This window comes from Equus asinus, chromosome 2, assembly GCF_041296235.1.
Source record: "Equus asinus isolate D_3611 breed Donkey chromosome 2, EquAss-T2T_v2, whole genome shotgun sequence".
NCBI classification, from domain to species: Eukaryota; Metazoa; Chordata; class Mammalia; order Perissodactyla; family Equidae; genus Equus; species Equus asinus.
Genome location: NC_091791.1, coordinates 131262091 through 131290088, shown reverse-complemented (window position 1 = coordinate 131290088; position 27998 = coordinate 131262091). Strand labels below are relative to the sequence as shown.

General features: G+C 53.5%; 1 protein-coding gene and 1 long non-coding RNA gene across 8 annotated transcripts in view; one reads left to right on the top strand and one right to left on the bottom strand.

The window, feature by feature from the left end:
• CORO2B (coronin 2B) overlaps positions 1-27998 on the top strand; it is a 139754-nt gene that overhangs the window by 89893 nt on the left and 21863 nt on the right. For both annotated transcript variants that reach the window (XM_044764641.2, XM_070499206.1), the window contains exon 3: positions 22728-22844. In XM_044764641.2, coding sequence (XP_044620576.1) covers positions 22728-22844 — 117 coding nt within the window. The remainder of the gene's footprint in view (positions 1-22727; positions 22845-27998) is intronic.
• LOC123282876 (uncharacterized) lies at positions 4-27993 on the bottom strand. 6 transcript variants are annotated; one of them, XR_011498638.1, is made up of 7 exons: positions 27690-27993; positions 27296-27391; positions 26034-27108; positions 21642-21757; positions 21153-21333; positions 11474-20272; positions 4-11054 (listed from the first exon to the last, which is right to left on the bottom strand). It is a non-coding gene; the product is annotated as an uncharacterized lncRNA (long non-coding RNA). The 6 variants fall into 6 exon arrangements; XR_011498634.1 differs by lacking the exon at positions 26034-27108 and having other exon boundaries at positions 11474-16371; positions 20218-21333; positions 27690-27913; XR_006523180.2 differs by lacking the exon at positions 26034-27108 and having other exon boundaries at positions 11474-21333; positions 27690-27990.

Below are 27998 nucleotides of genomic sequence, written 5' to 3'. Positions count from 1 at the left end.
GGAGAGCTACAGGAGGTCAGAGAACATTCTAGATCATGTAGACAACACAGATGAGGTGTACAGACAAGGTCCCTGTTCTCAGGAGCCGTGTGGGCCAGTCAAGGAGATAAACAGTAAAGAAGCAAACAAACTGGTCATGAAGATTGTTTCAGATGGCGATAGAGCTGTGAAAAAAAACCCGACTCAGTAATGTAACAGAGGCTCCGGAGGGCTCTGTTAGATAAGATGGTCAAGAAAGATCTCTCCGGGGGCCAGCCCGGTGACACAGCAGTTAAGTTCGCACACTCTGCTTCGGCAGCCCAGGGTTTCCCAGTTTGGATCCCAGGTGCGGATCTATACAACGTTTGTCAAGCCATGTTGTGGTAGGCGTCCTACATATAAAGTAGAGGAAGATGGGCACGGATGTTAGCTCAGGGCCAGTCTTCCTCAGCAAAAAAGAGGAGGATTGGTGGCAGATGTTAGCTCAGGGCTAATCTTCCTCAGAGAAAAAAAAGAGAAAGACCTCTCTGAAAACTTAGATGGGAAGGAGGCAGTCATGTAAAGACCACAGGGAAGATTGTCTCAGCAAGAGGGAACAGCATGTGCTAAGGCCCGAGGCAAAAAAGAAGGCCAACATAGGGGAAGAACTGTGGGTGAGCAGGAGAGCAGTGGGAGAGGCAGTTGGAGAGACCAGCAGGGGCTAGATTACCCAGAAGTGTGGAGATCGTCCCAAGGAGCTTGAATTTTCACTAGTTGCTATGGGAAGCCGCTGGAGGATTTCAAGCTCAAGAGTGCCTCTTACTGGAACTGAACAAAGAAATACACATCGTAATACATCCCTTAGAAAGCCTGAGACTGGATGGGCCTTGAGAAGCAGGGCACCTTGTAACACTTGGACTTGGCTTATTTGCATCTTTGCAATTTGCATATTTGAAATCTGCACGCGCGCCTTTGCCAGCCTGCGAGTGGGCAGGCTCCCCGCTGGGATCCAAACAGGGCCTCTCTCTGGCCACAGTAAAGTGGGTGTGGGTGTGAAGAGTGCAGCAGATCTTTCTGGCCCAGTGGGTAGGACATGTTCTCTGAAAGAAATTGCAATGCTTTGCATAAAGACAGGAGTGGGCCGGGGCCACGAGAGCCAACAAGAGGAACCCGTGCCCGAGACTGCCCTGACTTTTGGTGTATCACTGGGCGGCCCCACTTCCTCTGGGGGCAATGAGTGGGGCCATCCCTGAGCCAGCTCTGATTTTACGCCTTTGGGCCAGAAATAAATCTGAACTTTCTGAAGAAATCATTCCAAGGGTGGTTTTAGGGCTCGATGAAGAAATCCTTGACACTTTCCTGCTAATAAAAGGATTGTTTATAGATGACCAACTAGTTGGAGAACTAGATAGGGACCAAGAAGCCAAAGTAGAAATATTTAGAGTCGTCAGTCTTTGTAGATGGATCAAAACTAAAAAGGGACAATAAATGTGGTAAAGAATTAATACAGAGAGTTAATATCTCTAATATACAGAGAGCTCTTATAAATCATTAAGAAAAAGATAAACATCTCATTAGAAAAAAATTGAGTACCTCATTTAATGAGCTAATTCACAAGCAAAGAAATGCAGATGTCCAATAAGTAAATGAGGACACAATCAGCCTTACTAGGCACCAAAGACTTGCAAATGAAAACAATAGGTCTTATTATGCATCTAAAAATAAGCAAATTAAAAATACTGTAGTATCCTGTGCTGTCAGGGGTGTGGGGAAATGGCCATTCTCTTGAGCTGCTGATGGGAATACAAATTAGTTCAACCTTTTTGAAGGGCATTTGAAAATTCATAACAAAAGCATTTTTTTAGTGCAGTCCTGTTAACCCAGCATTTTCACTTATAGGAATTTGTCCTTTAAAAAAAAAATCACAAATATGTGCAAAGATTCAGCTATATTTACCACAACCTTTTTAAAGTATTGGAAATTATAAACCACTTATGGGTCCAAAAGCAGTGGGTTGCATAATAGACCGTGAGAAGCCATCCTATGAAATACAATGCATCCATTAAAAATGATGTCAATGAATATTTAATGGCACAGGAAAAACAAAGCAAACTCTCTCCAGCTGGGTGTAAAATGGAGCTGGTATTCCCCAGGACATCGTAACAGTTATCCCTTCACTATATTTCTCAACTTTCCTATCCTTCTTTTTTTTACGACTTTTTTAAAAAGTGAGGAGGGAGCCTCTGAAATGTCAGGGGTTGGAGCCCATACTGGGGACCCAGAAAAGTTCGCGCACCAGGTCCACTCCCCACCTGCTGTGGACCCACATGTAGGTGAAAGTCTCACCCACAGGGCTTACCTGCTGTGGGCCTCAGTTTCTCACATCGAAATCTGACATATGCCTCTTCTGCCTCCCTCACAACAAATGGAAAATATGTCGGTATTAGGTTTCTACTATTGCATAACAAATTACCCCAAAACTGAGCTGGGTAGTTCTGGCTCAGGATCTCTCGTGAGGTTGCTGTTAGACTGTCCCCTGGGGCTGCAGTCAGCTGAAGGCTCGACTAGGGGAACTTATACTTCCAGGCTCGCTGACATGGCGACTGGCAGGCGGCCTTGGTTCCCCACCTCCTGGGCCTCTCCGTAAGCTAAGTGTCCTCACTCATGGCAGCTGGTCTCCCCCGAGGGGCGATCCTAGAGAGGAAGGGAGCCCGTGGAAGAAGCCACAAGCTTTTATAGCTCTCGCCACGTTCTGTTAGCGTCACAGACCAGCCCCGGCGCGATGTGGGAGGGGGCTACACAAGGGTGAAGATTGCAGGGGCCATCCTGGAGGCTGCCTGCCACCACATCCCAGGGGTCAGGTGCTTCACAGGGGGCAGTGGGGGCTGCGTCAGCTCACAAGATTCTGACTATGCTCGACTTTTTTGGAAGCCCTGGAGTTGGGGTGATGGGGAGCCCACAGGGATAGTGAACAGGAATGAAAGGACCCTACTCCACCTGTTCACTGAGTGCAGCTGAGGGAAGACTTAGACCAAAACTAATAGTATTATCCCTGGGGAGAGGGCTAAAACAACTTGGTAATTCGGAGTAGGGGTGTTTGTGTGTGTGTGTGTACTTTTTAGGTGTTTTTCAAATTGTCTTCTTTGCGTATGCCTAACTTTTGAAATTAAAACAAAAATGTCCGAGGACAGGGTGTTCATCTGACTCTCAAAAGAAACCACAGATGATGCAGTGGCCCAGCTCTGGAAGTGAGAAGAAAAGTCCCCGCGAGAACCAGGAAGAATCCTGGTCCAGGACAGAGAGGCTGGGGGAGGTAGAAAGCAAATACGGCCAATCAGGGCACCTCCAGGTTAGGAGGTGGGGGCCTGCCCCCATGACCCTCTCCTCCCCACTCCCCACCAGGAGGCCAGGCCCTATGGGACCACAGGTGCAAGGGCGCGAGCCAGGGGGTGAGCCAGGGGGTGACTGCGAGCACCCCCCCACAGGGCCCTGGGGACGGATGCACTTGGTGGAAGGTGTCGGGGCGGCCTGGGCTGAGAACGGGCTCCAGCGGAAGTGAGTGTGAGCCTGCAGCAGCCAGGAGAACCCAAACCCCAAGGGAAAGGTCTAAGAACGGGCTTAGCTTGGAGGTGCCGTAAAGGAGGACCTGGGAGCTAGAACCCTGGGCCAAGAGTGAGGGGTGCAGAGTGTCCCCCCTTCTGCCCTCAGTGGTAACTGTGAAAGGGATGTCATTTGGAATGTCAGAGTGAGAAGGAGCTTAGAATTTATCAGGGTCCAGCACATTGTCTTATAGGTAAGAAATAAAGACTGAGAGAAGCAAAGTGTCTTGCCCAAAGTCACACAGCACTATGGGTGGCCAACTAAGAAAGGGGTTCCAGCTCCCAACAGCTGGCAAATAAAAAAGGGGTTGACTTTTTCAGTGTGGCCCCAGGAGCAGAGCTAAGTGCTTATGGTGAGAATTACAAGGAGGCGGACTTCCATCTCCATGTACAGAATCTTCTAGTGAGTGGAGCACAGTCCTGAGCTGGAGTGGCCTGGAAGCGACCAAGCCAAGGCTGGAGCGTGCCTCAGGAACCCCAGCCTGGGAGGAGCTGGCCAGCTGTCTCCACCCGCCTGGGCCACTGTCTGGACCTGCGGAGATCAGCGCAGCCGTCGCCCTCTGCTGGCGGAACGCGGGCAGCACGGCTCCCCTCCCTGGCCGCTATGCTGTCCTCCGCCGGGCCAGGCTTTCCAGAAGGGAGGCAACCCTTCCGGCTCTGAGAGCTCCCGCGGTGGGCTTCAGAGGAGGGGGTGAGGGTATCCTCTGCACACATGTTGCAGGAAGGCAGGCGAGACCGGCGAAATGCCCCACCAGTGTCTGTAGACGGGAGTGAAGCCAGATGGGAACTGCCCTCTGGTGACTGGTGTGTGCCCTCTATCCTCCAAGGTGACCTTACTGCCCCTTCCTGTGAGCAGGGCCTCCAGAACTGACAGGGCCAGCACTCGGCACTGACCTGGGTCTCTGCAAACCTGGGTGTGGCCCTGGGCATAGCCATCGACCCCTTGTTCACTGGGTGACCTTGAACAAGTGCCCTCCCCTCTCTGGTCCTCACATTGTTGGTGGGGTGGGGGTGCAGGAGCTCTGACTGCCAGAGAGGATCATGGGTAGGAGCTCCTCTGTGGGACAGTGTGCAGAACACCAAACTCAGTGACACCCAATGACTTCTTCAGGCACAGGCTGAAGTTGAGAGTTTGTACTGACCTCAGCCACCTATTCTTTTATTTTTGTTTTTGCTGAGGAAGATTTGCCCTGAGCTAACATCCACTGCCAGGCTTCCTCTAGTTTGTATGTAGGCCACCACCACAGCACGGCCACTGACAGACAAGTAGTGTAGGTCCGCGCCGGGAAACTGGACCCAGGCCACTGAAGCACAGTGTGCCAAATTTAACCACTTGGCCCCTGGGGCTGGCCCTTAATCGCCTTATTCTTTCTTTTGTATTTTCCCCTCTCCACCCTTTCCACCAGTGCCCTCCTGCTCTGTCTCCTCAGATCCACCCCTAGGAAAGTTCCTAAAGCTCGTTCAGAAGGAGTGGCAGTGACCAACAACATTTTCCACCACTATGCCCTCCTCAGTAGTATGTACATTTTAAGAGCTGCAAGGTGTACCACCAAAGGAATGAATCCCTAATGATGGAATCTCAGATATAAGTCAACTGGAGAGTCAGAGATCCTTCTATGAGGTGGCAAGATCTTAGAATCAGAAAGGAGGAAATCTTTCCCCTCCCTTTTGTGCGGGTCAGACCACAGGCTGGAAGTACAGTATTGTTCTCAGCTCCGTGAGCCATACTTTAATTGGGAAATAGAGCAGAAGGTAATCTGAAGAAGGAGCCATGATGGTGAAAATTCTTCTGATCCAGCGTGAATTAAGGTGATTGTCCCCGCTTCAGCGAGCTCTGGGGGTCCTCTTTCAGCGTGCACTTTCCGCTCTGCCGTCGGTCCTTTGCGTGGATTTCACAAGGGCTGTGGGGAAACAAGCTTGCGTTCACTTCCCTGCCTGAGTCAGTTCAGCCTCCGCTTGGGCCTGCAGATCAGTCCCTTCTTCTTCACAGGAAAAGCGTAAGCTGCTGCAGGCAGGAACAGCATCTTCTAGACACAGGAGGGGTAGCCTGGGGTCTGGAAAGAATGGGGACGTCAGGGGAAGGTGTGAAGTCCTAGGTTCTAGTTTCAGGTCTGTCACTTTTTTGCTGTGTGACCTTGAGCAAGTCAATTCGCCCTTCTGAGCCTCAGTTCTTTCATCTCTAAAATTAGGGAAATAATATCTGGGGAGTGGTGGAGCGGGGAGTGGTGAGACTCAAGAAAGATGTTTATAAACATGTTTGTAAACCATAAAAGTAAGGTCACTAATAGAGTATACACACTGCCAGGCCCTGCGAGACAGCTTTGAACTGCCTCTCCCCGATGTGACCTTGGGCAAGTCATAAAATGGAGATAATAATAGGTTAATACATATTTAAAGTGCTTAGAAAACACTAACACATAGTAGGTTCTCAGTAAATATTAGCCATTATCACATCACCTGGGAGAGAGACTTCATTCACTCACCAGTTTTTACTGAGCACTGCCTATGGGCCAGGCACTGTGGGGAGCACTGGGGACCCAGCAGAGAACAAAACAGGCAAATATCCTGGCCTTCGTGGGGCCTACATTCTAGTATGGGAGACAGACAATTAAGTAAATCACAGAGTATAACAGAAGCTAGTTAATGCTGGGAAGAGAAACAAATTAGGGAAGGGGACAGGGATGTGGGAGGATAGAGGGTAGTTACAACTTTAAACAGGTTGTCAGGGAATCTGACTGGCTTACATGTGAATTAGATGCTCATCCTGGTCCAATGGGCTGTGGGTATGTGTGTGGGACCGAGGATCAGGAATCTGATTGGCTCAGCTTGAATTCAACGTTCGTTCTGATCCAATCAGCTTAACATGTGCGTCGGGGTGGTTACCTTGGCTGTCAGCCTGGCATCTGTGGGTCAGAGCCATAGTTAGGGAGTCGTTGTGAGCTGCGCAGACACTGGAAGGCACCCTGAATTCAGGCAGACCCTCCTCCTCCTCCTGGCCCACCTTGGCCTTCAACTTCCCAGGACCATTCCAGCCAAAGGTCGTTTTCTTCACCTGTCAGGACTGAGGCGACAGAGGGTGGGGGGCTGCACTGACAGCGAGGAGAACCCACTGACTAAACCCACCAGATGCCGGCACATCCACACACTGTCTCTGGTTCCTTGCAAGACGGGCTATATTCCCAGAGAGCCGCAGAGGCAGGCCTCGAACCCAGGGCCATGAGACTCCTGAGCTGGTGCTCAGGCCGCTGCAGCAGTGGCTCCCACAGCCTGCTGCCGCCTCGGTGCTGGTCTGGGACATCGGAGCCACTTGGGGAGTGTGTTTAAAATGCTGCTTCCCCAGAGACCCTGACTCGGTAGATGTGGAGGAGGCCCGGATCTGTCTTTGGACAGTGCCTCTGGGGCCGCCATCCCGGCCAGGCCTGGAGCCCTGCGCGCACACCCTCCCGCTCTTCTGGGCCACCTGTCAGGGTCCCGCCCCTGCTACTCCTCAGCCCTGCTGCCCGTGTCCCCTCACTTCTGATCCCGCTGCTGTATTTACCCACGCGTCACTGTTCACCTCCACTGAGTCTGAGTCCACGAGTCAGAAAATTCCAGAACCTCAGAGGTCTCCCAGCGCAAAGCCCCATTGTACAAATGGTACACATGAGGCCCAGCCAGGGACAGGGTGGCTCAAGGCCGCACAGCAGTGGGGGCGCTGAGACCTTCCTGCCAGGGGACGCGGAGGAGCAGGGCTCTTTCTGCTGCAGAGAAGGCATTTCCTTGGGCGGCTGGGAGGTGGGTTTTCCAGGTGGCCCAGCAGGATGGGATGAGGCTGTGACCAGAGGTTTCAAGGGTTTGCTTGGAGAGGCAAAGGTTATTTGGGAGCTGGAAGTCAAGGCCTCCATGAACAGAAAGGAAATAGCTGCTCTTGCTACCCACAGGCGTCGGTCGGTGACTGTGTGTTGGGAGATTGCCCGCTTGGGCCACCCCATCCCCCTCGCTAGTGAAACAGACCTGCTGGGTCAGAGGCATCACTCTCCCGCTGCCCAGCCCCCTTGCGTGCGTGTCCTTCCCCCTCCCCCACCACCTCTCTCTCCTCTCTCCTGCACCAGCGGCTGGGTGGGCACGTTCCCTCTGCTGTCCTGTCAAGAACAGATCCGCATCCCCTGGCTCAGCTGGCCACAGGTTCTCCACACCTGCAGAAAGATGGGAGGCTGGATGGGGCTGGGGGCTGCCTTCCCCTCCCAAGCGGAGACCAGGCCTCAGGGAGATGCCCTGCCTGCCCTCCCGTAATTGACAACAGAAGAGGCTGACCCTGCCCTCTGTAATTGACAGCAGCCCCTTTGTGCACCTAAAGCTACAGTCCTTTTCTAAGGCCTAAGGTGCACTTAGCATCCCAGGAGAGCTGCTCAGCACCCCTGCCGCTGGCTGCCAGCTCATCCTGCAACCGCGGGTGGGTTAAGAGCCCCCGCCCCAACCCAGACTGGGGAAACCGCTGAGCCTGGTGCTGCCCTGGCGAGGAGCCAGGCAGAATGGCGGGGCTCTACGGCTTGGAGTATGGGCTCTGGAACACGAGGAAGCCCCAGTTTCCATGCACATGGAAGCCCTGTCTGCCCTCTCTCGACAGAGCCTCCAGAAGGTGGCTGCGGGGCCACGGGGCAGGAGGGGAAGAGGCAGTGGCTGCGTGGTCCCAGGGATGGACAGGTGGGGCAGGCAGGGCCCGCTCGGAGGAGCTGCCCACACTGTCTCCCGTGTGGAGCGATGGATGCACAGGCGCTGCCCAAGCAACCTCCAGCCTTCAGGGCTGCATCCCCCAGTGCTCAACGTGGGCTCACGTCTGGTTTATCGGTGGAGGATTAGAGTGGCCCCAGGTCACTGAAAGATAATGGATCTGCCTGGAGGCCAGGTGACAGGGTCTGAGGGAGGCGTTCCCCTCCCTGCCCTCTCTGACAGCCCAGCTCTGCCTGACAGTGGGAGCCAGTCCTGCCCTGGCCCTGGGCGGGTGAGGGAGGGTGTGGGATGCCTGGAAATGTCACCTGCTTCTCACCCACGCACTCATTAGATAGACATTTATTAAGAGTTTCCTGTGCGCCTGGCCCTGTGTAGGTGTTGGGGATACAGCAGGGACCAGACAGACAGATTGTCATGGAGCTGACTTTGAAGGAGGGGTTCATCTCTAGGGGCCAACGCCCAGCCCAGGGAGGGTCCTTGTCTGCGTTTGGTAGGCGGAGGGGTGGAGGGTCAGTGTATAACCACAGGCCGTCAGAGCCAGAGGGGCCCTGGTGTTTCGCTTCTGTTCGGCAGAGGCTTCTGAGCACGTGTGCCAGGGGCTGAGCTGGGTGTGGGAGAGCGAAGATGGGTAGACGCATGCCCGAGAGCTCACTGTCAGGTAAGGGACGGAGCCACGAGACACTGAGCACGGCAAGGGGAGGGCGTGTGCGGAGCACAGGGCAGAGGGGACCGAACCCTCATTTTGCAACGAGAATGATGACTGCCATTTGCTCAGCTTGTTTGGTGCCAGGCGCCGTGTGGAGTGAGCGTCCGTTTATTGTCTCACGAGGAGACTGAAGCCCAGGCAGCAGGGAGCTCGCTCATCACCCAGCCGTGTGAGCAGAGCCAAAACTGGAGCCCAGATCCTAGGAGCTTGGAGGGCACCAGGTTCCTTCTCCGGGCCCCAGCCCCTGAGCAGCACCCCCAGCAGGTTGAGCAGGGGGACGGCTTGGGGCAGGTACAGCATCCAAGGACTGAGCTGCTCTCTTTCCATTTAAAGGGCGTTTTCAAGGCCATTGAGGTCCCAGGGCCATTGCCTGGGAGGTGGGGCAGCCCCTTCTCTGGCCTCTTAGATGTCCCTGATGGAGCAGGGCTGGGGGTCGGAGCCACAGGTCCTCTGCCCTGCCCACTGATTCCACAGCTTCCATGTGGGCAGTGGCGGCCCAGGGCTGAGTCTTGGTGGTGTCTAGTCAGGGATTATGGCAGGCAGTGGGCCCCTGCAGAGTCTGCATGCTCCTGATGGATGGTGGGTTCTATCAGTGGATAATCCCAAAGAGGCAAGGCAGAGGAGTGGCCCCGCTCGGGGGAGCCTGGATAGTGCCCTGTGATCCACTCCCACGGCTGAGCAAAGCAGCATCTGTGTGACTGGCGCCATGTGGTTGGGGGATCATTAGATCCTGAATATAGACTTGACATTGTGTTTGGAGCCAGAGGGCATAAGAAGCATGTCTTATACTTCTTAGATTTCACTTGCATCCCATTCTGCTGGGAATCCTGCATGATTATCTTATTTAAGATGAAGGTGCTGATAATCTCTTGGGGAAGGCAACCAAGAGCCTGAAATAAGGCAAACAATACAAGGCAATGCTAAGTTGAGAAGCAGGGCAGTATCCTGGTTATGCCCAGAGCACCAAAGAAGGCTGCATACCATGTGACTGGTACCCCTCTTCCTTGAGTTGTGCAGTGTACAACCCTTGCAACTGTACAGGGGATCTGATTATGTCTACAGTTTATGGCATCATTAATTCCTTCAACAAAAATGTGCTGAGAGCCTACCATCACTCAGGCATGATTCCACACACTGGGATTACAGCAGAACAAGACAAAGCACCACCCCTTATGCAGCTGACATTCTAGTTCAGAAGTCAGACTGAGGCTTGAGTCCTGGCTTTGCCGCTGTATTAACTGATATCGCTGAGCTTCAGTATCCTCATCTATAAAATGGACACAATGACATGTAGTTCGTAAGGTGATTGTAGTGAGTCATTGAAATAACACTTGGTTTCAGGTCTGACACATGGGCCCGTAGCAAGTGATAGCCAGTGTTATCACAGATGGTGGGTTATGGGGAGACAGGCTTGTGAAAGTTGGAGGAAAAGGGAGATCACAAGACGTGGAGGAGGAGGAGACGTCTGAGCAGGAGCAAGTGCCGGGGGCTCTTGAATGACGGCTATGCTTGCAGAGGCCTGGAGGAGCAGGTCCTTCCGAGGATGGGTGTCGTGAGGAAGGTGGGGAGGGGGAGGATGCTGTCGGGGACGATGAGGAACACCCTGATTTGAGGACCATATTTTCCGAAACCAAGGGTTAGGACACACGTGATCTGGCAGAGAAGTTCTGTATTTCTTCTGGATGTGAGGAGCAGTCTGAGAAACTGTGTGGTCGGCAAAGTATTAGGATTTGGGGAGATTTCAGTATTTATTAGGACCTGAGGCATAACAGTTAAAATTGGGTCTGTCTCTTGACAGTCTAAGAAGTGTGGCCCCAATAGGGTGAGCAAACTGACCGGTGGGGCTGGAGCAGTTGGGGGCGGAAACAGGGTGTGTGGGCCTGCGCAAGGCCAAGAAGACGAGCTGGATCTGCGGAGGTGGGGACAAGGGAGCTCCTCCATCAGGGTTCTGGGTTGCCAACAACAGCAGCAGCAGTCACCGAGGCCTCTTAAGCAGAGAGGGATGGGGGCCTTCACAGATTCCAGGGGCTGGGGGCAGTGGAGAGCCCGAGTCGGAACGCAGGTGAGCACCGGGTCAGCTCCTGGGGGCCGGAGCAGGAAGGTAAGTCAGTCTGTGGCCGCGCTGCGTGGGAGGGTCTGATTGGTCAAGTTCCACGCACGTGTGCCCCTCCTCAGCCAGCAGAGGACCCCAGGTGGGAGGAGCCCCTGCCCTAGCTCTGGTGATGGAAGGTGACGCCCTGCATCCCATCAGGACAGCAGACAGTCCCCCAAATCAGGAAGGGGGCTTGATTGCCCAACCACCAAAACCCCTGCAAATGGTTACAACCACGGAAGATTCTGGAGGAGCTGCACAGTGAAAGTGCTAATTATGGAATGCCAATCTCTCACTGGTGTTTGAGAAGAGACGAGCACCGAGCCCACCAGTTGGAGCGCTGGGGTGGGGGCGGGTGGGCCTGGAGAGGAGGGGCAGCTGTGAAGGCATTTGTGAGGATTAACTTACCGGAGGCTTCTGGGAATCCGCTCTGAATGTGGAGACATCGCGGAGTCTCTGAGGCTTAGCAAACAGCTGTCAGAGCTCTGGGGGCTCACGTGGCCCCAGGCAGCCTGTCAGCCTCCATCTCATTTGCTCACTCTGATCTTTGGGAAGGATTGTGGGATGCAGTGAGTGACCGGCCGTGCCTGGTGTAGAGAGGGAGACCCGAGGGTGGCAGGTGTACCCCGTGTTTGGTATCTCCATCCCTCTAGAATGTCTCCACTTTCCAGAGGGAGAGACTGAGGCCCAGAGAGGCAGAGACTTGTCCCAGGCCGTCCAGCCAGGGAGCCGCAGGGCTGAGACGAGCCAGGTGCCCTGACTCTGGGGCTGTTGCCTTGTCCACTGGAACAGAAGTTTGGTGATGCTCTGGGAACCCCCGGCGGGCGGGGCAGAAGTAGCCCAGAACGAGTTCCTTTCACCTGCAGGAGGCCTGAAGGGCTTCTGGGGGCGGGTCCCCCTTCCTCCCTCCCTCCCTGGGCCAGTCAGCAAACGGAAGGAGGGATTTTTTATACTCTTGGCAGCAGCCCCTGAAAAACACGACAGGGTCTGCTGGGGCCTCTCTTAAGATGGCCCTTAATACAGCAGAGGTCCAGACCTCTGGGCCAAAAAACAGAGGGCTGACCTGTGTTGACGAAAATAATCCATAACCAACCTATAAATGAAAATTTGGGTGAGTTGATTGAGCTAAAATGTGAGGACCATGGCCCAGGAAGAAAAGGCACCCAAGAAGTGGGGTGCACAGAGTGGTTATATACCCCCAAAGAGGATATTTCACTTAGGATTGAAATGTCCCTTTTACAATAGTCGGGAGACTGCTCTGTCAGCACAGTGATTGATGGACACGGCAGGTAGGTCTGCTGTCTCTGTGGACACAGCAGGGTGGCAGGTCTGTTGTCTCGAGCTGGGTGGTCCACAGGTAAGCTAGGTGGTCAAAGGTGAGCACAGAAATCAGTTCCTAGCCTAGGGAGAGATGCTTATCCTTAAGGAAATGCCAATGTGGGGGGAAGTTGCACCTTTATCTTAAGGGCATTTGTTCTTGCCACAGTAAATGTTTAAAGCAGATACACAATGCGTGCTCAACAGCCATGTCAGGCCCTTTTGGAAAAAACAAAGTCAGGCCGAATTAGTTTTACCAAATGGCTTCCTCATGTACTCCAGTATATCCGATCACTTGCCATTTCTGTTTGTCACCTGGGAACTGCTCCTGACCTTGACCTGGTTCCACCTCAGGGTCACGCATGCCTCCGTCCCCCCCTGGGTCACCCACATTTGGGGTGGGTTTCCACTGGGCCCTCTCCGGGACAGGGCCTCAGGGAGAAGCACCGGGCTCTGGGGGGAGCATGAAGGACAAGGCCTGCTTGGGGCCCAGAAACGGGGAGACACTGGAGAGCACTGGGACCCCATGTCCCCCGCGCTGCCCGCCTCCTGGGAGGCCTTGCTCTGTGGCAGGAGGAGGCCAGTGCTGGTGTGGACGGCCCGTGGTGGTGCAAGCACTCTCTTTTTCTTCTGATTTTCTGCCTGAACCAGAAATTTGCTTTTCTGCTCGTTATAGAACAAACGAAACTAAGGCTTTCCCCACAATTTGCATAGATGCTGTCATGTATTTTTTGCCAATTCTTTCACGTTTCCAACAGTTACAGATTTTTGCCCACCCCCCCTCCTTCCTTCTGCTGGTCTCCCCCTTCATCATACTCAGGCCTCTGATGCCCGGAAACCTGCTCCCTGGGTTGGGGCCCCTCCTGCCCTCCCTCAGGCCCCTGGGTGCCCTGAACATCATTCTCACAGTGTAGTAATTGCCTGGTGCAATTATGGATCCCACTGCAGTCCATTCCCCTGCATTAAACCATCAGTGGCTCCCCATTGCCGTGGGGTATAAAGCCTAGACTCCTTCATGAGGCCAGTGAGTTCCTGAACCGTCTGGTCTGGGCCTTCCTCTGTGGCCTCGTCTCTCTCCGCGTACTTGGTTTTCCCAAATGCGCCTGGGCCTCTGCAGGTGCAGATCCTTTTGTCTCAGGCACTCCCCGTGCCATCCCTGGCTGCGTGCTATCACGAGCCCCCGGCACCTCCCCCGGGGAGGTGCTGCCTGATTTCAGAATCTGCAGTACTTGCCTCCCCTCTGTGCTCCCACAGCCCCCACCGTGCGCTTCAATTGTCTGGCTCTTTGGCTCCCCCGCTAGACTGTCAGCAGCCGGGGTGGAGATTCACACTTCCAGGACACCCCATCAGAAACCCCACCCCAGGCAGCTCTGTCAGGCCCGGGTTTGGAGTTCCTTTCTTATGTGTGTTTCACAGGGTTTTATAGAAAGGGCCAGTAATCAGGAAACCTGAGGTCCCAGGCAGCCCCTCCCTAACACACACACACACACACACACACACACACACACACACACACACGCCCCCAACTGTCACTCAACATCTTCCCATGTCTGGCTCAGGGAGCCTCTTATCTCTCCTCCTGGGGCCTAGGACCAAGGACAAGGTGGCCCGTGCCCTCTCTTCCTGGAGCCTGGAGAACAAGTTCCTCTCCAAGAAATAGAATTCCTTACTGCTCTTCCCCAGACAAAGCCGCCTCCCCAGCACAGGCACTGCCAGGGGCTCTAACCTGAAAAACCAGCAAACCCTTTCCATCTGAAAGACACAAAGACGAAGAAGGAGCGAGGGGAAGTCAAAACAGGAAGTGAGGAGGCTTGCTGAGGTCTCACCTGAACTTCTCTCAAACTTCAGTGCGTTCGCCAGCTTTATCACACTCTGCCCTCTGACTGCACTCCACACCCATCAGCCCAGATCTAGAATTTCTCAAGCCAGAAGAGCAGGATCCAGAATCATCTCCCAGCAAGGAGAAGGGAGAGAGCGTCTGTCTGTTAGCTGGATGATGTTTCCTGGGTGCTGAGGATGGATGTGCACAGAGAAGGGAAGAGGGGTCTGAGCTGGAGGAGCTGCGTCAGCAAAGGCCCAGAGGTGGGGACAGGGTGACATTTGTTCACCCAGCTTGAGATCTTCCTGTGAGCTGGGCACTGAAGGAGGCCCCTGGAGACGCCTTGGTCAAGGTCACCATCCTGATGGTGCTTAGCCTAGGGCAGGGACGAACCAGGAACCAAAGGTCATCCAGGCGGTGGGAGCATTGCAGGCCGGGGTGTGGAGGGGAGTGTGTAGTCATGTGTATGGCACAGGCAGTGGGGTGAGGGATGGTGTCAGCAGGATCAAGCCAGTACTACAACAGCTCTGATGTCTGGACAAGGAGTTTGGCTTTTAAAGTCTCGGCAGTAGGGAGCCATTGAAGATTTGGGAGGGAGAGAGTTATTGCAGCAGAGCTGTACTCTAGAAAAATTAGGCAACAGTATGTAAGATGGATTGGAGAGAGAATTGAAGAGGGCAGACACAGAGGCTCGGTGACAGACCAGCGGACCTGCTTTGGAAATCCTGCAGAACAGTCCCGTGAGCCCCTCCAGCCAAGAGAGCCCTCCCAGCAGACTGCCCGAGAGCCTGCACAGCCAGGAGGGCCCGCCTCGGGGCCAAAAGGCTCCCTCGAAAAGGCGCCTGTCCCCATGGACACAGATGACCTGCGAGGAGAAAGGGACTTGCCGGTTATCCCCTGGCGGCCTCCTTAGCAGGGTTCTTTTGTTGGATTAACTGGCTGAAAAGAGCAGGGTCCCGCACTATGGGACGTGAGACCAGTAAGTTATGGGACAGAGGAAGGGAACGCAGAGCCAGCGGCGTGGGCAGGAATGGCCATGGAGAGGAGCTGGCATAGGGGGGTGGTGTATAAATGTGTGAGTGTGTGTGCAAGAGTGTGGGGGACAGTCACTGGCAAATGGGGCACACTCAGGGGTGGGGGCACCCGCACTGTGGATGAAGGGCACACAATTTTTAGGAGCATGAGACCTGGCCCCCACCCCTGCCGAGAAGGCCATGGTTGGACCCAGAGCTCTGAACCTGCACAACCTCTGGCTGTTGCTGCCAGGTGGGCTGGCCAGAGGCAAGTTTCCTGGTCTCTTGACTCACACCTTCCCTGGGCAATATCAATTAAGATTGTGTATGTGTAAGAGCTTTGTGAAGTGTCGAGTGCTGTGAGTTGGGGGCAAGGTCTCCTTCAGGCCCAGGAGGCTGAGACTCCAGGGGCCTGACCTTTGCCCAGGGCTCTGGGGAGAAGGACTACAGTGCCCATTTTATAATGACTCTCATTTAATACCAACTTCCATCCAGAGAAGAGAGGGCAGAGAAGACTGCACGCAGGCTGACCAGATGGTCTGGGGTGCGGGGGGCAGGACGTGGAGGAGGGAGTCTGATGACCCGGGTGGCCCATCCAAAAAGGTCTCCCCCACTGAAGCTTGGGATTCCAGCATTAGACACCCATCTCCTGGCTCAGCATTCTCCATTGCCCCAGGTCTTCCTTTCAATCGTGCATCACCTGATGATGTGACTGTTATCTTGCTCTTCTCTTTATCTGTGGTCTCCACAAATGAGCCTGTATTAAATGTGCAATAAGGTTCTTTGCTGTCTCACTGCCCCCCACTCCCGCATCGGCCCTCTCGGACCCTGTCTCAGGATGCATGTGCACTGCAGGTGCTTCCCTGAGCCCCTAGCAGAAGATGGAGCTTCGAGGGTAGCAGGTCCCAAACTTCACTGCCTTTGGAGTCACTTGGGGATCTTTAAAAAATACAGATGCCTGGCTCCCTGCTCGCAGACATTGTGATTAAATTGGTACAGAGTGTGGGCCAGCCCCGTGGCCGAGTAGTTAAGTTCGCGCGCTCGCCCTTCAGCAGCCCAGCGTTTCCCCGGTTCGGATCCTGGGCACGGACATGGCATTGCTCACCAAGCCATGGTGAGGGGGTGTCCCACACAGCACAACCATGAAGGACCTGCAACTAGAATATACAGCTGTGTATTAAATGGGCGCTTTAGGAAGCAGAAGAAGAAAAAGATTAAAAAAGTTGATACAGAGTGCAACCTGGGCGCTGGGATTTTTTTAAATATCCTACGTGATTCTAAAATGTTGCAGTTTGGGAACCACTGGAGGGAGGGGAGAGTCTCCAAGAGAAGGTTAAGGGGCTCCACAACGGAGGTGCCAGCTGGCTCCTTTGAGAACCCCACTAGAAATTCTGAGGTCCTACTTCTGATTTGTGACAACTTTCCCCCTAATTTAGCAAGTGTCCCACCTACATTCAGAAGTAGGAGGCGGCATAGCCGAGGTGCCTCGCAGCCAGATGGCGCCCAGTCCACACGGCAGCTCCTCACTGCCAGCTGCATCACCCTTCGCAGGTCATGTCCCAGAGCTCAGTTTTCTCATCCATAAAATGGATTGTTACAGGAGAGTTATAAACACTTAATACAATTTTATAGGGTTGTTTCAAGAATTAAATGAAGTATATAAATTGCTTAGCAGAAGGACTAGCGCTTTGTAAGCTCTTGTCAAATGGTCTCTGATTACCATCCTTGTCTTTTCCATTGTCATCATTAGTATTGCCATCCCATGACTTGACGTGGATCCCCGCATTCTGAGCTGGGAGGCCACAAGCAAGGCACTCTGGTTGCTGGTGTGCCTTGTTTCATCAAATAAAAAGCGGAGCCACAAAGAAGCAGAAAGGGCTTTATCCCAGGGTCTGGGAATCTGGGAAACCCAGAGAGGCCGGGGGCCATGTTCAAAGTCACTCAGCTGGTGACATGACTGCCAGGACTGAGCTTAGAAACCCTGCCTCCTGCTCAAAGTTTGTTCCTTCTGCCTCGCTAAGCTGATTCCCCAGGTGAGAAAACATTGTGCTTCTCTCTACAAAACTCAGCTTTGCAGCAATGGGAGGTTCTAGGACGCTGAAGCTGCAATGCGGGTTGTTTTGAAAATATCTTGTCCTCAGTCAGTTCACTGGGTTCAGATAAAGCCTGGACTGAGGCCTGAGCACCCGCCACTCCCCGGGGCAGCCTGCTGGGTGAGCTGCACCCGCCAGCCTTTCCAAGGGCGGGCCTGAGCTCGGCTGCCTGCATGGACGCCTCACACACACACTCACACACATGCACACACACACACACACACACACACACTCTGAAACCCACTTTCAATTAATTATACAATTTCAAGGATCTTATTTTCCCCCAAACCATGCATGTGGTAACAGGGGAGTAGAGAAGCCTGTATAGCAAACACATTTATGTTCCACAAAAGCTTCTGAGATGTGTGAATCTGGTAGACAGCAGCTGCATCTCATTTCCTTAAGGCCTTTTTGACCAAAACCAGAGAGGAATGGTTTTCGATCAAATCTATGGGGGGGGGGGGGATGGGGGGGGTGTGTAGGGTGTTGTTAATAACATCTGCCTTTTTAATAGAAATCTTAAATGTTCATTGCGGAAGAATTGGAAACCAGAGAGCGCCACTATTAACATTTTGATGTTTTTTCTTACCGACTGGGTATTTTTTAATAGATTGGCATCATTTTAATGTGTATATAAGTCGATTCTGTTTCGCTAAACATTAGGTCTTGAGAAATTCCCATGACATTGGATATTCTTTGGAAATATGATTTTAGACAGCTTCCCAGTGTCCCCTCACATTGGTGGCCTGTAACGCCCTCTGGCAATACCGTCTGGGCATGTGCTCCATTCTTCCCTCTTGGAAACCACTCAGCAGTGAGTGCTCTGTGCTCCTCTGTTTTCCCTGGGGCAGAGTCCCAAAGCACAGTTACTGGTCGCAGGCTCTGAGCCTTTTACAAGTCTCTGAGAGACCCTTTCAAAGGGGCCTGCGGGGAGAGTTGCCCTCCTCCACGCTCCCCCGCCCTGGAGAGGCCTGCCTGCGTCCCAGCGCCTCCCAGCTCTGTCTTTGGGCAGGTGGGGTGTGTCTGAGATACAGCCTGGTCCTCAGCGCCGGGCTCCGCCTTGAGGAGACGCAGCGCATGCAGCAGCTGCCCTCCAACATTTGATGCTGAAGGTCCACCCAGTGAAGGGGGCTGGATCGTCCTTTGAGGCCTCAGGATAAGGCCACACGGACTGCAACCTTGTGAAGGTCTCCCTAGTGACTACAGACTCCAAGTAACAGGCTCCCCCACCCCGCCCCGTGCAGCGGGGGCTCTGCCCCAGCCCTGTTGATGCTGGGGCTCTCTTTGCAGTTCGAGGACCAGATGGCAGGTTAGACCCCAGGACCCCTGGGAACCCTACCATCAGGACACTTCTGTGAGCTGACCATCTGAATGCTATTCTACGGTTAGGAAACGTCGCAAAACCTCGACTCCGCTCCGGAGAAGCTCTCTAAACCTCTGTGTTCTCAGCTGTTAGATGGGCTGTTAGGAGGATTGAGTTGATTGTTTTCATATAATGTTATGCTAATAGTAGCTATTAGTGTTGGTGTGGGTTGGTAGGAGTGTGAGTACGAGTATGAGAAGGCAGTATTGTGTAGCAGGTAGGAATCAGATCTGGGGCTGGTCTCCAGCCACACCCCCTCGCAGAACTTGGAACAGAAAACAGAGGCATTTGTGGGGTCCGAGGAGAGGATTATTCACATTTTTAAAAAATTCAGGTCAAGCATCCTTTAGAACACTTGGCACATGCCTTTTAGTTGTTTGTTCTTTAATTTTTATGTCTGTCCAAGTAATAATTGAGCAGAGTTCATAAAGGCTAATAGGGCCGCGAGGCCCGTGGCACTGCAAGTGACGCGCTGGAGCCGGCCGGCGCTGGCTCGTGAGAGCCTATGGTTAAATTTTTAGGAGTTTTGCAAACCAGTTGTTAAACATGGCCATTATTAAAAATTAAGTTATGCAAACTTTTGATTAAGTAAATTATATTAAAAACAGAGGTAGTAAATATTAAAAACTCAATGCTTCCTGCTTATTGGATTACTCTCCGTGTTCTTGCGATTATTTGTATCTATTATATGTGTATGGTAGAAATATTATATAATGATGGTGAGTCGCTAACTCTACTTTTGGTGATTTCACCTCGGTAACTTGAAGTCAGCCACGGTGGGAATATTACACCTTGGAAATTGGTGAATGTTAAAGAGGGCCTTTTTTACCTGGAGAACCAGTTGTTAAGCATTTACCAGCATACCACCACCTATAACCTCCCTCCCTGTCCCACTTTGATACAACCCCCCATTTCCTACCCCCTAAATGTAGCTGCTTTCATTGCTTTTAGCTATTTCTTTTTGCACTTATCCCTGTATTTCTTAATTACATGCTTTTACTACCATGGCTAGATTTTTTAAATCTTAGACATTGTCTGTTGACTTCCTATTATGGACGATGAGGATCTCGCTTTCTTCCAGCTCTGTCTCCCCTCTTACCACACACACACACACACACACACACACACACACACGCCTTTCCCTACCTCTGTCCTGCCAGTGTAGTATAGCACAACTCTTGTTTAAATAAATATGCAGGATTTACATTATTATAACTATGTAAATATTGTGCATAAATCATTATCACTATGATTACATTAGCTTTCTTATACAAGTTTTCCTAGAGTTAATAATTGTATTTTAATTTGCTTGATTTCTCCATAGAACAATGGTTTTCAAATTTTTCTTCTTAGCAATGGAACTTGTCTTTCAAACAAAATTTTGGAACCCTACTGTATACGACAGAAAAATCAGAGCTGCCAGGTTGAAAGGTGGTCCCTCCCTCCAGGGCTGTTGGGTCTAGCCAAGCGGGTTGTGCACTGCACAACCCTAGGGCTCACTGTTCACGCAAACAACAATGTGATTCAGTCACGAAAATCATACTCACCCGCTGCATTGGGGATGCATCCATTGTGTAAAGAGAGGTCCACCTGGCAGGATACCTGAATTGGGGATCACACTCTGCTTGAGAAGGACTTACTCCCTTCCCGGCGCACGGCTCTGACCTCTCCCCGTCTGACTAGGTTCCAGTGATGTTGCTGCATTGTCCCTCCACTGCACCCCCCACAGGCTGCTGGCCGGAAGCTGCTGGTAGCTGAGGGCCACCTACTGACTGACTTGGCACCCCTCAGCTTTGCCTGGGCTGGGCTGGGTGCCAGAAGTTCAGTGCAGACTGCTTTGCTCAGGGGTGGCTCCAGTGCAGCCTTTGGGATCAGACGTAAGGAATGGCTCTGTCAGAGAGTAAGTGAGTCGTGGAAGCAGACAATGCAGGGCCTGTCTGCGTGGCAGTCAGAGCTGGAGGGGGGAGCTGGCCAACAATGAGCAGTGGGGTTCAGAAAGCTCAGCTTTGAGAGTCACCCCTGTGTGGGAATCCCAGCTTTGCTTTCAGCTGGGTAACCTTGAGCAACTTGCTTAGCCTTTCTGGGCCTTAATTTCCTCCTGCCTAACCCACAAGGTGGTTGTGAGAATTAGGGAAGATCAGGTGTAACCGTACTAAATCCCAGGGTCACATGTGGCCCAGTCTCTGCTCAGAGGCTCATTTAAAGAAACATAATCTGACAGCCCAAAAGTAACTGGAAAAGATATTCCAATTGGAATGGCCTCCCTCATAGAATGTTGAAGGGGATTCCATTTCTACCTGGTAGCAATACTCCCCAAGCCCTTTTCCTCCATTCTTTAGTTTCCCCACAACATACAGTGCCAGTGAAGTTCTCCTGGGTGCAACCTCGGAGGCAATTGCCCCTCTTTCTTTCTCTGCCTCGTTCCTCATCCTCCACACCACTGCCATTTTCTCTAGGTCTCTTTTTTCTCTACTTATCTCACCATTGCTGTGTCACAAAAAATCAAAGGCTCTGGAAATGAGCTGGTAGAGACGCAGGCAGGAAGTGGGTGGGGAAGAGGTCGGACAGGACACACCCTCTGAAACAGCTCTTGCCCATCACACTGGTGAACTCTACGGCGTGTAGCAAGGGTTTGGCAGAAACTGGTTCTCTTCCTCCTTATTCTGTCAAGGAACCAAAAGGAGAGTGAGGGGTGACCTGCCCAAGGTGTCTCTGACCCCCAGCACTATTAGCAGATGGCAGTGACCGGAAAACCTTGTTCCCCCCACACCCACCAAAAGCTGGCATCAGAAAGACTTTGGGATGGAGACACAGCTTCTGCCTACAATCTTCCTTCCCTTTCCTGCCACCTTTATAGGCACCAAACATGGGCCTACCCTTCCCTCCTCACACCCTCACCTCCCTTGTTCCATCTTTTGGGGACTCCATTCCCCTCACAGGATGTCTTTCAGATCATGTGCTGAGCACCTACTGTGTGCCAGGCTTGTAAGGAGCTGGAGGTTCAGAGATGAGGAAGATGCAGACGCTGTCCTCAGTTGCTCACAGACAAATAAAAACAGACTGCAATTCCGCATAGTGATGCCTGTACTAGAGGGAAGCACAGAATGCTGTGAGGGCACAGAGGAGGAGCTCTTAACCCACTGAGGGATCAGGAAGACTTCCTGGAGGAGATGTCACCTAGCATGTACCATAATAATAACTACTGTCTATACTGAGTGTTCACTGTGATGATCATCTGCACATTAAGCACTTTGCTAAGCACATTAGCTCATTTAATCTTCACGACAATGCTAAGTAGCTGTTGCTATCCCCATTTTAGAAGTGAGGAAACTGAGGCTCAGAGAAAGTCATCGACTTTCCCAAGGCCACATAGCTAAAAAGTGGCAGAGCTGTGATTCAAACACAGGCCTGTGTGACTCCAAAGACTATGCTTTCAACCACAGGGCACTATGTACAGGAGTTTAAGATGCACACAGAACAAGGATGCTACATCTGGGAGCAGCACTGTTCACATCATGGGCAGGATAACTTACATGGGAGTGTGTAGGTGGACCCAGTGGTTCAGGCCTCTCTACTGAGTCCTGGAGCAGCAGCAAAGAGCCTCCTCCTGATGTGGACCCAATGGCGGCACCTCCCTGGGCATGGGGGAAGTGGGTACTGGGGTGAGCATGAGCACCCCATGTCTGGGTGTGTGCACTGCCGGGGCCACCGACTGCCAGGCTTTGGTCACTCAGGCAGAGGGGAACATCTTGACTTTAAACGTTTCTATTGAGGAAGAGGCACCTTTTCCTAACTTGCTCAGAGGCCACGTCTGGACCAACAGCGGCCCTGCCCCCCACCGTGCTGTGTGGCCCTCTCCATCGCAGTGGGTGTTGGGGAGGACGCAGCCACAGAGCACTTTGGCCCAGCCTGTGGCAGGGACCTGAAGACGAATAAGACATCGGTGGATCCTCGAGGACTTTCCAGTCCAGTTGAGAAGCCCAGAATAAGGGCCGTCCTTTCAGGGCCACCCCAGGACCTTCAAACTAATCTCCTTCTCTTTCTGTCTCCTCGGCAGACAGGCAGGATTGAACCCAACTACCCCAAGGTCTGTGGTCACCAGGGTAACGTGCTGGACATCAAGTGGAACCCCTTCATCGACAACATCATCGCCTCATGCTCGGAGGACACGTCGGTGAGCAGGGGGGCGCTCCCCAAGGCGGGGGGGGGCCACGGGGGCTCCTCTCTGCTTCCTCCTGGAAGCCTCCCGCCTCCTCTCCCTTCTTTGCCCTTCTTCTCTCTTCCTTGCCTCTTTCCAGCTAACCCCGGGCTGGGGAGGGAGTTAGGAAAAGGCCCCAGAGATCGAATCCATGAACTATTTGGCAGCTCTTGTGCCTTTAGCCTGATTTCGCTTGGAGGTGTTGATTTTGTAGGTGAGAATTAGAGCAAAAAGATTAAGTATGTGATTCAGCACCCGTCTGTGGTCTGAAAAGGAGAGGGGCCGGGGGAAGACGATGGACAAGGAGGAAGGGGAAAAGGAAGGCAATGCATGAGCCGTGGGGAAGGAGCCCCTTCTTGCAGGCTGGGCGGGGCGAACGCACCATCTGCTTTTGTCCTCTGTGAGCCATGGTTTTAGGGAAGGACACTGACTAAGAACCGTCATGAATTGTCCCACAACGGTGGCCCAGAATTTGAAGTCCATGTGTCCCACCACTTAATGGGAAGACAGAAAAAATAGGAGCAGGGAAATGAGGAGGAGGGAGCCTGGAGGAAAGGGAGGGAAGGGGAAGAGAGAACAGACAGGAGAGATGGGGATGGGAGGAAGGAAGAAAGGAGAGAGATTTTGCAGAGGGGAAATCAAGAATCCAGGGAGAGTAAAATTTGAAGCTGCTCTCTGACCACCCTGTCCCCGGGCTCTGCTGATTTTCACAGTGCAGGTGGGGTCAGGTGTTGGCAGTGGCCTCCGTGTTTCTGGAGAGGGGCCCCATGCCTTTCCTCACACCGCCCTGAGCAACATCAACACACCAGCTTAGAAGCAAGAGGGGATTTCAGGGCCTCAGCTGAGCTGGCGTGGAGGGCTGCCTGCACCCCAAGTGTCCCGGGTGGAGGAAGATCAGCCTTGCTGTCAGGCCACAAGTATCTACCTAGTGCTCACTGGCAGAGCCTGGGGACAGATCATAGGCTCCCAGGAGATTGGAAATGGAAGGAACTTTGGAGCTCATGTCTCCTGTCTTCCCATACTAGACTGTGAGCCCCTGAGAGTAGAGACCATGGCCTGTTTGGTTCTGAATCCCAAGCATCCAGCACAGAGCCTACTACCTAGGAAATGCTTAGTAGGTACTAGATGGGATGGATGGATGGATGGATGGATGGGTGAGTGGGTGGGTGGGTGGTGGGTGGATGGGTGCCTGGATAGATGGATAAATGGGTGGATGCCTGGATAGATGGATGGATGCATGCCTGCATGCGTGCCTGGACAGAAGGCTAAATGGATGGATTGTTGCATGGATGCCTACACTGATGGATAGAGAGATGCCTGAATGGACAGAAAATGGATAGACGAACAGAAGGAGGAAAGGATGACTCAATGAATGGATGACTGGATGAAGATGAATGGATAGATGGAAGAATGGAAAGATAAACAAATGAATGCATGAGTGAATGAATATAGCCCAACTAACTAATTATCCAAAGAAAGAGAGAGATTCACAGTAAATAGTCCCCGTTGGTTAATAAAGTTGGGAGGAGGTCAGCTGGCACAGTACCTAGTAAATGGGAGTGCTGAAGAGGGGGCTAAGAGAGCGGAATGGGCTTGACCACCTCCTGAAGGTCAAAGCCCTAAGTCAACCCAAGAGGATTCCTGAGAGCAGCAACAGTGAGAGCAGGGTCTGTGTGAGCAGAGAGAGCAGGAACTTGTGGTGAATATGGTCCTCAGGTTTGGTTACTTTCTTTAGCAAAATGGAGACAGTGACCAGGGGTCAGAGGACAGGCGGGCCAGAGGATGGGCATGAGGTGATGGATCCCAGGACAAATGAGGAAGCCTGGGGAGAACAAGGTCACTGGTTGCTTCCTGGGTTGTGAAGGAGGCAGATGGAGCTGGTGGGGGTGGAGAGCTCAGTGGTCAGTGCGGGTAAGGACTGGGCTCAGTGGGAGAGAGGGCAGGTGGGGTGCTGCCCATTCTTCTCTTCTGGGTTCAGGAAGCCCAAGAAGGAGTGCCAGTGAGCACTGTCATCGGCCATCAGGGAGCAAACACCCCTGAAACTTGGGGCTACCTTATACCCAGCTCCTCCACCCACTCGAGGCTAGACACTTTGCACACAGTTAGCCCCCACCCTGAGAGACAGGCACTGACGCCCCCAAACCAAGAGTTGGGGGCAGGTCACAAGCTAGGAAGCAGAGGAGGGCTGCTAGCCCCATAGCCCGTGCTCTTTCTGTTCTGTGAAGTCTCATCATGACACGAATCCACAGAGTCTGGGCCGCAAGCCTCAGGCCCCTCTTGGTGTCGTGTGTCGCTAGGGGAGCCAGCTGGGAAAGAGAAGAGCAGTGTCCAGGGACGATGAGGGAGGGGCAGTCAGGCCGGGGCTCTCAGAGTCCCTACCACTCTGGCTCTGCCTCAGGGCCAAACTTCTGCAGAAACAGGGGCGAGGGTGGGAGGGGACACTGGCCCTAGTGGCCCTGGCCGGTTCTGGCTCAGCACGTGTTTCACCTGAGATGTGCCTCATGCTCTGGGACCCGTGCTAAGAAACCAGACATCCATGCGGTGTGTTCAAGACGAGCACAAGGCCCCTGCCCTGGCCACACAGGCCAAGCAGCTCTCTTCAGTTTCGCTCACTGACGGAAGGACCACCATGTGCCCCCTGCTCCTGGGTGCTGGGCTTCAAAGCAACTCGACCGTGGAATCTGGTGGACCCAGGATTGAACTTCAGCCTCACCGTTTACCAGCAGGGCGTGTTCCTCACCCTCTCTGAGCCTCAGTTTGCTCATGATGATATGTCCCTTCGGCAGTTGCTATGGGGATGAAAGGAGAGCTAGCCAGCACTATGCCTGCTGGTCTCAGCCCTGCCCTGGAAACCTTGCCAGTAGGACAGGATCCTACCCACTCACCAAGAAGGAATGCAGAATGACGTCACTGCAGCCACCGAAGTCACGCAGAGAGCTGTGTGCATGGGCAGGAGAGAGGGATTCATTTTGAGCGAGGTGCAGGCAGGGCAGAGGGTTTAGAGAGAGCTGGGCCCTGGAGAAGGAGGACTTTGATGGCAGAGAAAGGGTTGAAGGAGGCCCAGGAAGAGGGCGCAGGCAAAGCCCTGGAGGAGTGTGTCCTAGTCCGCTCAGGCTGCTAGATACAAAATACCAGGCTTATAAGCAACAGAAATTTATTGCTCACAGTTCTGAGGCTAGAAAGTCCAAGATCAGGCGCCAGCAAGGTCAGGAAGGTCCTCTTCTCATTGGGTCCTCACCCAGTGGAAAGGCTAGGAGCTCTCGGGAGCCTCTTTCATAAGGGCGCTAATCCCATTCATGAGGGCTCCACCCCCATGACCTAATCATCTCCCAAAGATCCCACCTACTAATATCCTCACCTTTGAGGGTAGGATTTCAGCATGGGAATTCGTAGGCAACACAAACATTCAGACCACAGCAGAGTTCATATGGTGTGTTTGGAAAACCGAGTCCTCTGGTGTGGCTGGAGTCCTGGGATGGTGGCCAGGGAGGAGAGTGGGCAGGAGAGGAGGCTACCAAGGGAGGTTGGGACCAGAGAGAGAAGGCTCAGGATGCCAGGGTGAGCGGCTGGACTTTGAAGTGAGACCTGTGCTTCTCCAGCCATCCCGCACGAGGCGGGACGCCCCACCTGCACTGTGTCACTGTGTGGGAGACACCACACACTCCGGGGGATCAGGGAAGGGGAGCCAGTCCGGCTGGAGGGATCATGGCCAGCTTTGTGGAGGAGGTGGGGCCCAAACAAGCTGAACAAGTGCTGGAATGTGGCTGAGCAGAGAGAAGGGGAGCACCCAGGGGAGGGGCATGGTTGGGGGATGTGTAAAAAGAAAAGACGCTGGGCTTGGGGGCACAGGGAGGGAGGGGCTGGCCTGGGGCTGCTGATCTAGAGAGAAGGAGATTAAGAAGGAGGCCAGAGAGGAACTAAGCTCTTGTGTTACGCCTGCCAGTCCAACTGCCCCAGAAGCAGGCTCCGGCCGACTGCCCCTCAGGTCTCTGCCCCTCCCCAGCCTCAGGGCCCGGGATCTTGGCAGGGGAGCCAGGTCTCCTGACTCCCCAGCCGGCCGGTGCTCTGAGCACCTCCCCAGCAGCCCTAGTTTTACAGGTGAGGAAGCTGAGGCTCAGAGCCGTGAAGGGCTGACAGTTCCGACCCGTCAAGCACTCAATATCTACATCTCGGGGTCCTCTCTGTGCAGAGCTGTGCGGGGTACCAGGGGCACACGGAGCAGAGGCATCCTCAGCCAGCCCTGGGAGGGATGAGATGTGCAGGCGATGGAGGCTGCAGCTCCCAGGGTGGGCTGAGGAGGCCGGCAGCACTGCGGGGCTGTTCTGACTGCCCTTCCTGCCTCCATCAAAGCACCACGGTGGCAGGGGGTGGGGCAGGCCCCTGAGCCACCCTTCCTCCACCCACTCCAGCCCAAGTGGTCAACGTACTGTGCAGCAGACGTGGCATCCAGAACCAGGTCTAAGAGGTCAGTCAGCAAGCCTGCTACATGCCAGACACTGCTGCACACCAGGGCTGGGGGGAACCTGCCGGAAGGGCCCCAGGAAGACGCTGTTCCAGCAGGTTTGGCCCATGTCTCCTGGCAATGCCTGTGTACCTACTCCCAGCCCGCCCACCTCTACTTGTCTCAGAAGATTCAGAGGACCCTGAGGGGGTCCAGCAAGCCTCCACCCGCCTCCCAGCTCCTTTCCCATTTTCCCACCCCTTGAAAACTCTCCAGTCAAGCCCATTGCCCGTGCCCCTCTGGATCAGCCTTCCCTCTTGCAATGTGGTTGGGTCCTCAGGAGTGTAGCCCCATCCCTCCAGGGGGCCAGTGGAACATACCCGAGCCCTTTTCCAAGGGCTTCTGTCCTGAGGGAGGGGTGGGGGCTGTAACTCTCCTGGCATCTGGCAGAATCCAGTTCTTTCCGCCGCTGGGTGATGTCACCTATTGTTGAAGGGCTGTGCTTTTTATAGCCCCTGCCGCAGCTGAGGAGAGCGGCTGGCAGGCGGCAGGGAAGGGCGCTGTGAGTCTCCAGGCCTCGTGCTCCCGGCTCTTCTCGGCAGCAGCCGCCGAGAGAGAGAGAGAGAGAGAGAGAGAGAGAGAGAGAGAGAGAGAGAGAGAGAGAGAGACAGACAGAGAGACAGACAGAG